The sequence below is a fragment of the Pygoscelis adeliae genome, unplaced genomic scaffold (assembly GCF_000699105.1).
Source record: "Pygoscelis adeliae isolate BGI_AS28 unplaced genomic scaffold, ASM69910v1 Scaffold71, whole genome shotgun sequence".
NCBI lineage: Eukaryota > Metazoa > Chordata > Aves > Sphenisciformes > Spheniscidae > Pygoscelis > Pygoscelis adeliae.
The window spans coordinates 6661978-6673949 of NW_008824356.1; the positions used below are offsets into that span (position 1 = coordinate 6661978).

General features: G+C 39.3%; 1 protein-coding gene across 1 annotated transcript in view; it reads right to left on the reverse strand.

Annotated features, from left to right (window-relative positions):
- Positions 1–11972, reverse strand: part of SPTLC2 (serine palmitoyltransferase, long chain base subunit 2) — a 68327-nt gene that overhangs the window by 43531 nt on the left and 12824 nt on the right. Inside the window, exons 6-10 of the mRNA XM_009319411.1 lie at positions 9925–9944; positions 9605–9698; positions 6844–6949; positions 5793–6012; positions 3820–3946 (exon numbers count right to left, since the gene is read on the reverse strand). Coding sequence (XP_009317686.1) covers positions 3820–3946; positions 5793–6012; positions 6844–6949; positions 9605–9698; positions 9925–9944 — 567 coding nt within the window. The remainder of the gene's footprint in view (positions 1–3819; positions 3947–5792; positions 6013–6843; positions 6950–9604; positions 9699–9924; positions 9945–11972) is intronic.

Below are 11972 nucleotides of genomic sequence, written 5' to 3' on the forward strand. Positions count from 1 at the left end.
TTTAAATAACGCAACCACCACACAAACAGCAAGAATCAAGTGGCTCTACACTACAAGCTTCCAGAACCCCATTCCAGGAATCAATTTGCCATCTTTGTGTATACTATGACCCCAAAAAGTCTGCTTATTGTGTCTTTTTATTATTATTGTTTAAAAAAGCCCCTTTATCTACAAAGCTATCTGAAGTTCATCTTTGTGGCTGAACAAAGAGAAAGAGCAGCATCCACTGAACTGCTGACAAGCATCTGCAACACTTGCTTGTTAACAATTTCAACCGTAGTGACTTTGAATTGGAAAACCAGCTCCAAAAATTTGCTTTTGCGGAAAGACGCCTTCTCCATCTCTCCTACTGACCTTGCTCTACCATGTATCAAAGCCAATTGTGATGATATGCGAGATACCCATGTACACTGTCACTGGAGTTCTCTGAAGACATTCTACATGCTCAAGATGTTCACCACTCTTGAGGACAACTGTTCCTTGGAAAAAATTGTCAAAATGATCACAAATCAAATATGTTTTGTTTAAGACCACATGATGGTCTTCCCGCAAATTATGTGCAAGACAGGTAATGCACAGTAAAATAGGACAGACATACAGCACTGAGCTAATAATGTAGAGGAGTTTCAGAAGCAGTACTGGAAGCACCACTACCAAGAACCCATAACATGGCTCTGCCATCACTTTAGCTATTGGAGTGTTTTTTGCAGTCTGGAAGAAGGAGCAAGTAATATACTATATATGATATATATATATATCATATATAATTATATTCCCATAACTGTCTTCAGAGAGATTGAGGCTTGCTAGTCACTTACATGCATAAACAGTACAGAGAATTAACAGATTAGTTTGAACAGAAATCAAGATACAAGAAACTACTGTCCCAATTCAGGCAGCACATTTGCATGCCATCCATCTTATGTTCTCTATAAGCAGCCATTCAGCTTTTCATAGCATCTGTATTTTGTCTGTGCTCCCTCCTACTAATATGCTATTTAGTCTCTGGCAGCTTGCTGGAAAGATCTGAAAGGAGATATTTACTTTTTTTAGTTATGTAAAGTTTTAGTAACTACAATGCCTTATATTTTAAGTTTAGAGCCTCTAGAGGTTTCATTAGATTTAGAAATAACCTGAAGCATAAGAGGAGAGAATTAACTTATTCTTGCAAAATAAAACAAAAAACCCTTTTGTCCTCAAAAAACAACTGCTTCCTACTACTTATTCCTCAGCTACAGACCATCTCAATCTGACGTGACAATTTCCACCAAGGTTTGATGCCATGGAGGACAGCAGCTTTTACAAATAGTGTGTGGTGAACAGAAGCAGGCAGACAAAGAAGACGCAAAGGCTCTTTTCAAGAAAGCATTCTTGAAGCCATTATAAGATTTAGCTGTTGCCCCAAAACACAGCGTTGGGAGCTAGCCGTCTACTGTTCTGATTCCAGCTCCAACTCCTGTGCCCTTGTAAAACCATTGCCCTATCTCAGTTTGCCTTCATCCATTAGTTCAGCTTGACTAATTTCAAAGCAGTGACATTTCTGTAATACACAGTTGATTCAGAGGTGCTTACCAGTGACCCAGTTTAACACTATTTCTCTAGTCTTCCACAGTTAACAACTCTTACCAGCACCTTTTCAGCCAAAGCCCTTAAAGAAAAAACTTTGTCATGCTACCACTAAGCAGCTGCTCCATTTACCCAACTGAACTTTTGCCAACTTCATCCACAGAAAATGCCTACAAAGTAATATTATCTCTAAAGCCTTAAGGCAATTAAAAAAAAAACCCGCATAACTGGGAAACAGCATTGTGCAGAAAATGAACAGAAAAGCACTATGAATCATCCTATGAAGGGCTTATCCTAGCTGAAGGCTGACTTAGATACTTAGAAAGCCAGTAACACTTTCACAGGACGTGTAGCTGAGAAATCCTTTCTGAGTATGAGCGGACAGGACTTTGGCTATCCAGCTGTTATATCCAGCACTTCCAAAAAGTGCTACAGTTCGTATTGAAATTGGATGTACAGAGGCTTCTTTGAAATGACACAGCTTTCAAACACCAAAACCACTTCTTTTCTCAATAGAAAGAATTGGCTAGGAATTCTGCTTTTTAGCACCAAATTAGCAGGATGTAGCCTGACATCCATTTTAAGCAACATGACAAAAAAGGCCTTTTGAGTTTGTTTTTTTGCCAAATTGGTTCCTCATCTGGTTCACCTTTCAGCTCTGATGGATCTTGCTGGCATAATGGCAGGAGAACAGTCTGGAGTGGAAGTTGCTTCCATTCTCCTGTCTTGAATGAATATCACACTGTAGCCTCACAAAGGGGCAAAAATGCCTTAGTTTGAATACTGCAAACAGAAATCAGTTACACATTCCTTGCTTCCCACTTCATTAAACAAAACAGATACTGGAAAAAACCCAAAAGCAACACCTGAGCAGACCACAGACTGTTGGCAAATCATCAGCTAGAAAGAGCTCAAACAGTCACTTTTAAGACGACGGCAAGACCCAGCCCTTTTGCACAACTTTTCATGCAGTTTGAAGCTTGGTTAATATCTGTTCTTGAGACCAGCACAGGGGATAACTCTTGGCTGGTACAGGTATCTCACATGGACCACTTGGAAGCACTCAGTGCTAGCACAGATACAGGCTGCTGCCTGGCTGTACTCGCCCTGGTGATAACTCCTCTACTGAGCAACCACCAACACCAACTGCTGGCACTTAACTCTGTTCTCAGATAATGTAAGCAAACCAAATGAAACCTATTATAACAGAAAAATTCTTAAGACATTTCTCCAGCGAGCTTTTTTACTGTAGGAGTTATCTGTCAGGTTAGTTGGTCAGATGACCCATGCTCAAAAGCAAATACAGTTCTTCAGTATACACCACCACCTCGTGGCCAGATGCCCAAAGCTCCCATAACTGAATATATCCTGCAGTTTGAATTCTAAGAGCCTCTGAACCAAACACCACTGACAGATCCTCAGCAAACTACACTGTCATCCTGTGTGAGCTGCTCACAACTTTTTAATTACCTGTGAAGAGGGAAAAGTATCCTACATGCAAAGTGCTGTACCATTTCAGTTTCAAGGCAGCTTACACATCACAAGTGCAAGCTATTTACTTCATGCTATAACTGAAAGAAGCTGCTACCTACTAGGCAAATGAGACACGAGAATTTGTGGTTTTGACTTTGAATGTATCGAGACTATTACAGATTTCCCCTTTCTTACTTTCATAATGAAAAAGGAAAACTAAGACAATAAAGACAAATATGCTGAATTTTTTCTCCTAGTGCATTAAGTCTACTGATCTTGAAAACTGCCTCTAGCTCCCCAAGTAAAAAGGGATTTCAGAAACATTCCCATATTTACTTTAACTGAGGTGCAAACATCAAATTATACTAGAGATGAAAATCAAAAGCATTGCCCCTGCAGTAACCAGCACACAAGACTGTAAAAGATACACAGCAAAATACTCTGAAAGCAATCTAAAAAGTGGGGCTAATAAAGGACAGAAAATGGGGAAGAGAAAGGAGGAGGCTAGAAAAGCTAGACACAGAACAAAAATCAATACAACACAATACTGTGTCTTAGACAAGATTAAGATGACTTACCTCTAGCTGGAAATTCCTTATGCTGTTATTAGGCTGATCGGCCAAGTAGGATACTAAACTGGTCTATTACTCCAGAAATTCCAAGTCTACATGTACTAACAGATAATTATGAATGTGTCCACTGAATGAGTTACCTGTCAAGGTGATAAAGAGGCTCTGTTTGGCTTCCCCCTTCCACATGCTTACTGTTAGAAAGACTCACCAACAGTTGTACCATCTTCACCCATAATGCACTTCATGGAGGTGATGATTTGCTCCACAACAGGAGGTGACAGTGATGTTGCATACACAGCACTGTGAGAGTATGTCCTGAGGTAATCAATCAGTTCCTAGCAAAACACAAGAGGCATCAGACGTTGCCTTCCCGGCACTCAAGAGAAATGCTTTATTGTCGTGTCTTAATCACACAATAAAATGGACCACTGCAAGAAACCTGTTTCAGAATGTCCTGGAAGAGAACAGGTATCTCAAGGACTGATTTTACAGTACAAGTAATGAACAGTTGAAAAGCTAACAGCGGGGACATGACAACCCATAATTATGTCACAGGGCAAGAATGTGTGTTGATCAAAGACAAATACCTACAACAGACTTGTTTAGCTAACACCACCAGCATTGGATTGCAACAAGGTGTTTGCATTAGTCAAGCTGTGTGCAGGCTGTGTTTCAAAAGTGTTTATTATAACAGTGGGAGTATAAAACAAATGAAATAGTGGGGAGCAGGATCCATAGGTGCTTATGTATCATGCTCAATATAACTGTTTCCCCACAAAAGTCACCAAACAGGGGAACAGGTCACAGAATATTTTCTCCCATTTATCAGCACAATATAAATAAAGCAGCAGGTATAATTTAAGAGTGCAGGAACCTCAGCCTACACCCTCCTGCATTTCCCAGTTAAACACACCTGCTACATTTGTTAGAGGGCAAAAGCAGGTCATATAGGAACAAAGGACAAACACACCATAGATCTAGGCTGCTTGTTGTTAACTGTAACAAAACCACTCCAAAATGCCCAGACCACTCCAGCAAAATATTAAAAGACCAGTATGAATGCCAGGACAGATTCTGTCTTCTGTTACCATAAAATTAATAATGATGGCCCTGTAGATAGCACAAGCTGGGAACATATTATAGAAATACGGGGAAGTGTTCAATTTTATGTTGCTGTTTGCCTGCAGTCAGAGTTAAATGAAAGGAAGTTGTAAAGGGACTTGGAAATAAACTAGGTAAGAAGATTTAAGGCCTCTTACCTCTGAAGCAATCCCTCAAACAGTAGCTATAACACAGTTGCAAAGGACTCTTAGCTGCTTCACCTTATGTCAAGGGAGTTAATCCCACTAGCTCACTACCTTTGGAAAAACATTAATACGGTGCTTTCTTCTGGGGAAGATGTCAGAGTAATTTTAATCCAACTGTAGCAAACTCCCAAAGAGGAACATCTGCAAGTCCCACCTCCATTTGGATGGGCTGAAGTAATCATCACTGTTAGTATCTAAAAAATTATTGTCCTGGTAGGAAAACAGTGGAATTTTACTCTCAAATAAAGCTTAGAAGCCTGATCTGTGAGATACATTTTAGAATGAGAAAAGGGACACGTGCAGTTATCTACACCATCGCTCCAAAAAGGAGGGGTTTGGCAAGGGCAACACTTTCTAGCAGTACTTTCCAGTAGAAGAGAGTCAGTAGCCAAAAAATAGTAAAAAAACCCCCACCACACCATAAAAAATCCCACCAGAAAGGGAAGAAGTGTCTTTTCAGAAAGCAAACCGTTCGAGTCCAGAGGGAATCAATTCTACCAGACTAACCCAAGAAGGGGGTTTTCCTCCAAACAGGCTGAAAAACTTCAGCTTTTGGCATTTTTCCTACAAGTCTCATTAAAAGTAACATTAAGAAATCCCTGCTTCCTGGCTCCTAACAGTTCCTAAAAAGATATTACACCACTACTGTACATTCTGCAAACTGAGATCATTGCTGACCATGTGAGAACTACAAAATTATGAGGTATTTTACTAGACTCTTCTACATTGCACAGACTTCCACTGTACTAGACAGTATGTAAAATTATGAAACAAATGGACAAACAGGGTACTTGAGAAACAGATCAACTTTGAAATGCTTAGTGAAGGAGTCCACCACCAGCCTGCAACAGCCATGAGATTCTCAGCTTTTTACCTTCTTGCCCCCAATGTATCCTCCAGCAGCTCCAAAGCTTTTGGTGAACGTTCCCATCATAACATCCACATCTTCAGGACTGAGTCCAAAATACTCCACTACACCCCGGCCACTGGGACCCAGGGCACCTATACTATGAGCCTCATCAAGGTACAGATAGGATTTGTACTTCTTCTTAAGGGCAATCACTTCAGGCAAACGGACTATGGATCCCTCCATACTGTTGAGAAACAGAAATTCAGTGTAAGTTGATTTAATGGTCGGGGCCTCCTTATAGAGCCTAAAGTCACTAAGCTTTCTTTTCTTCACTCTTTCAGTAATTCTGAACACATAAAATTTGCTAGACACATCGTGTTCTGCAGAGAGATGAAAGATAACTCCCCCTTGCACCTGGGGCCCAGATATCTACTTTCTACCTGTTTAACATCTCTGGGATGCTGACATACAGACTAAATAGTAGCAGTGACAGTAAGTTAAGGCAAAGGAATGTGTTCAGTGACAATTTTATAAATGAATTCTCATTTTTACTTCCACCCTAATGTCAGTATTCTGATCTGACATCTACTTACCTGTTGTTTTTGTTTAAGAACTGACTAGGCTCTCATTAGTAGCACTCCAAAACGCCCCATTTCGTGCTGAAAGTCACTACAATTTAAATGGCTAAGCCTACTACGTGCTCCTACTCATTCTCAGCAAAAACATTAAATTTGCACAATTCCATTCACACTAGCATCATCTAGTGAGCATAGAAAGAATGGAATGGATAAGCAATTTAAGACCTCAGCTCTGATGTGAATAATCAGTTTAGATTAATTAATTTCTACAATCTAATCAGGATGCGGGAAGCATTGTGATAACACCAGGTGCAGCTACAGTACTAGCAACAGAAAGTCCAGGATGTGAGACATACATAGCTCAATTTAATTCGCAGATGAGTAATGAAATAACTATGAAGTGACAATATTCATAGTTTGATTTGGCAAAGGAACCCAAATACCAAGCAGCCAGATCTCACGTGGAGGGTCTTAGGAATATAAAGAATAGTTTGTACCTGTATATTCCTTCCACCAAGATAAGAATTTTTTTCCAGGGCCTCCGTGTACGAGGTTGCCCATGCACAATAGCATCTTTGAGCAGCTTCTCCAGGCTTTGCATATCTGCACCAGAAATTACTGTTAAATGGTACCAAAACAGCTACTAGCTTGAGCTTCGACATGGCTAAAGACAGCAATACTCCAGAAACGCACAAATTGCTTGCTCCAGTGTGGAGGACAGACCATACATAAATCATGGGCTTCATCTAGCTGTGGGCTCACAGATGAGATTAAAGGGAATGGGTGACTGTATGAACTCTGACAAAGAATTTCATCATCCTAAGCTAAAAGCACAAGTTACAGCATTAGGCACAAACAGCAAACAAGGAAGGAAGGGAAAAAAGGAAAAAAAAAAAGGAAGGTATCTCATTGTGAGGAAAAGAGAAAGCAATTTAGGTAGTAAGCATGTCCTTGTGGATAGAAATAACTCAAAAAAGAACAAGCAAGCTCAAGGATAATCAAGTAAAAGGTAAGTAGAAGATAGACCAAAGTGCAGGACAAGAAGGGGAGCAAGTGTACTTTTTTATTACTTTGTTTAAAATTGAAGGGACTGGAGGTGTGGAACAGGAAGCTACTAAACTAAAAACAGAAAAAGAAGAAAAAAGAACCACCAGCGTAGGAAAGAGGACAGTGCTCAACATATCAGAAACTAGACAGATGAAGTTGTTAGTAGCAATGTATTCTGAAACCTTACTAGCTTTGTCTATGAACGCTTGACATGATCCTAGGAGACCTGACTAATGTGAACAAATAAATACACATGAAATCAGTCCTGAAAAAAAAAAAAACAGAGGAAAGGAGTGGAGATGGGAGTAATCAAACCATAAAAGCTAAAAGGGCTGAGCAAGAGAGAGACATAAACACTAGGGCATGAAAAAGAGCACAATCATGAAAAGAGGATTGGTAGCCTAGGGCAGTTGTACCAGCGAGAGGAGCTTGTGAACTAGAACTAGACTAGAAATTATACCGCAAAATAGGTCAGTTAATAGACTGTTAAAAGACAGCTAATGTTCAGAAAAAGACAAGGATTAAGAAATCAGCAGTGGAGTCCCTGTCTCCAACAAATCTCTCAAGGAAGAAAGGACGAATTTAGTGCAGTTAGGGAGAACAATGGAATATAAAGTTCTGCTCTGATCTCTCAAAGAGGGCAAGACTGGGAACTAGGTCTGACCTTAATAAAAAGGACACACTGCAGAATGAGGTAGCAAAAAAAAAAGAAAACATTGAACAAGGATTTTAAGGGGGATTTTTCATTTTTTTTCCATAATTTCTAAAAAGCAGAATATGAATGAAGCCATTAACATCTCAGGAAAATGAAGTTAACTAAGGCAGCATAGAGTAGAACAGGAATAGGACTGAGAACACATACACAACTATGAATTGAACATCATCTTGACAGGCCAAGATCATTGCTTGCATTTTGCCTTCTGATTCTAATCTGCCACTCCATTCTCTCTCTCTCTCAGATCCCAAACACCTATAAGGTTTCTAGAATATCCCCCAATCTCACCACTGCTAGTTTGTACCCCATTCCCACAGATCATCTATTCTTCCTCATCACACCAGAGCTTCCAAGACCTTCTCTTCATACCCAGAACTATGTTTGTCACCAGTGTTCCTGAAATTCTGCAACTGGATGCAATGTTCAGAAGTATGTCTATACAAATGCAGAAATTGAATGGAAAGCTTTTGTGATCTTGCCCAACAATCAAGATTTATGAAGAAGAAAAAAGAAAAAAAAAATCATTGTTACAGTAAGCTCTACGCTTCTGTAAAGAAAATTATTCAAACGCTAGAGAACAAGAAAGAGAGAACAAAACAGAAACAATAAGCACAGCAGAGGATCCACCATCAAGTAGGACAAAGAAAGGGAAATAATTGCAGCCACCCAAGCTTTGCTCTTACCACCACACACTTCAAAGAGCAAGACTCATCATGATCTCGGAGATAGATACTATAAAGAGTATTAGGAGTGGCTGAAGAATGAAGGTAGTGGCTTTACTAATCAAGGACAACCAGGTACCTCTTTCACTGAGAATAAGAGAAGGAAACCCTAAGTATTTTTAATCTGAAAGTTATTCTAAATACCTCCTTTGGAGGAAGCTGAAACTAGCAAAGTGAAAATACTGTGTATTTTGGAAACAAATACTTAAAGCAAGTAACTCAGTGAAATTAATCTATGCTTCACATCCCAAAAATTCTTTTTGTACTACACTGTACCAATGCATGGCTGTCTAGTTTAGCTAGGACATCTGCATTCATAAGCTTTTGTTACTGTAGGATCATGTCGGCACCCGGTCCTAAAATTAAACTTTCTTATCCCCCAAATTGTAACCTAGACCACTACAAGATTGCACTACTATGTGACACGGACTGTTAGAATAGTCTAACCACACTGAGCTATCCAAGTAACAAGAAGCCATGTTAAAACACTAGTGCCCCTAGACTTGCCAAAGGGCAGCATGTTCCTCTTCATATGCAGACGATGTAAGCCAGAACAACTTCAGGATAAAAATGTTATTAGTTGAGACTGAACATATCAAAAAATATCCAATTCAGGATTATTAAATTCTCAGGAGCAGCAGTCTTCTAGCCTTTCAGGTAACCAGCAATTGAGTTCCTTGCATGAAACTGGATTTCCAACTATTAGAAGATAGAAGAGATTGTATCTGATCTATAGCATCTGCAGAAAGGCAGAGTCCACCATCTGATACTTACTGTTGTGCTTAAAGATTCGAATAGTTGCTCCTGACAGTCTTGCTCCGAGCACTAGTGATGCATGATTCAGTTCATCACTCAAAATCAGACAGCCCTGAATTAGAAGGGGAAAGAAGAAGATATTGAAAAGGTTATGTTTCACACCCAAGAATATAATACCTTTCAGCTCTGAACTGTTTAGAGATCATTTAAAAAAAAAAAAATTTCCAACATAAATGCAGCTTGTCCAGGCAAGACTTGCTAAGAAACAATCTGCAGCCTTAGTATGGTAAATAAAAATAGACAGCGGCTGTTAACTGAAAGAACCACTTACGCTTCACTTTTCCCAGAAGTCCTGCAGCTGAATCTGCCCAAATATCTTAAGATGATGATTAGTACTCATCCTCCTATGCAGCCAGGTAAAACAGAGAGCAGAGCAGCTTGCCACAGTTCACTCAGCAACTACACAGTGGTGCTAGGAAACAGGCCACCAAAGTCCTAGATTAAAGACCTTATCAAAGTTGCACTATTTCTTACATTAGGAGGTAATCACTGACTAAACCCCTGTGTGCTCAGTGGTACCAAAGGGACTAATTTTCTTTAATGAACAGAACTATTAAGTACTTTGTAGATGGAGGTAACATACAAGAGACAGGAAGTGGAAAACAAAATTGCAGAGTGAAATTGAGAAGTTTTCTGAAGCCATTAAATTGAATGATATTGATATGATAATGATATTGAATTTGTTTGCTTTTTCAAAAAAGGGAAGATACATCCTTGAACAAATATCAAAACAGGATACATCTGTTTTGACAGCAGCAATGATTACTGGTCAATAGCCGATATGCAGAACATTCAGTCACAGGGTTATCGCTGTGGACTACAGGAATACATATCGGGGGATTAGTTTGTAAGAGAGCAACAATATTTCTAAATAACCTTGGCCCACTCCAATTACTATGCAAATCTGATGCAACTCTAGAAGTGACTTTGTTAAGTTAAAAACCCAGAAAGCATGTCAAGATGCTGAAGATTTGACACTAAACACATGCGCATTCTGTGTTTATCTATTAACAATTGGTGGAGGGAAGAGTCAAGAACACTTCTTCCCTACAGTGAGAGCTACTAGAAGGGACTGTGAAAAGCACTGCCTACAGTTACACAAGGAGGTGTCACAAACAGTAGGAGTATTTTCTCCACAATAAAGGAAATTTTGCACTAGAATCGCAATGTACCTGGAAATATTCCACATCCTGGGAAAGCTCAAGACTGGTTTTCCCCAGAAACTGCACTAAATCTCAAGTGTTCAAACTGCTGTTACAAGGATTCACACTGCATATTTCAGAGACTTTGGCATAAGAAGCATGGAAATCTCCAACTAGCGTTTGCTCTTTGGAACTACTATACCAGACAAAGGAGTATGTATACTACATCAGAGGGCATTGCCATTAAACACTACTGTATCAAAACCTGAATATAATAATCCAGTAGTAGTATCCTTCTTAAATGGTAGGAAGTAGAAAAAGTGATAGACTAAAAAAAGAGGAAGAAGATTAATAGCCTAGAAGCAGCTTCTCCATAAAAACAAGTACAAGCTTTTGGTAGAGAAAGAAGATTTAGCAAATCAATAAGCAACCTCTTTTCACCCCCTTGTAACAGAAGATGACATTCAATTGGACAAAACAAATTAATTTAAAACTGAAGAGGAAGTAAAGAGTCTAGTATTGTCTGCCAGTAGTGAGAGGGCAAAGGATCAAAGAAGCCACTGGTACAGTACAGCAATCACTGATGATCATATGTAAAACTGAGTGCTGCTACTACAATGGTAAGACTTCAGTTGCATTTATCAGCAAACTTACATTTGAGAGATTATCCAGGAGAAGACTAACACTAATTGAAGATCACACTACTGGTATCAAGAAAAACATATGCCAGTGAAGATCAGACTTACCAATGCATCCTACAAGGCAGACACAGAAACTGAAGTGATTGCCACATTTTACCACAAAGTGCTGCATACATGAATTGAGTAATTCAGTCCTGAGCACTTAATTTCACAAACTAACTATACATGGAAATTGTTTCCTTACAACCAAAAAAAGATCCTTCAAACACCATTGCTCGAAGTCCATTATCTAGCCTCTGTCAGTCCAGAGCTATGAAGAAAAGTTCTATGCTAAAGGTAGTACAGAATGCTGTTATTAGCTAGTTGCAGTAGCTACATTAATGACACTTACTCCAAAACAGGCAAGTTTCAGACTCTAGCTTAGCCTCAAATAGTCTAACAACTTCTGACTATGTAATCCTCAAATCTCACATTATCTGTGGTCTAGACTCAGCATACTTGGCAGTGACTGTACTAGGCAGCCAACAACTTGTCTGTCAACAG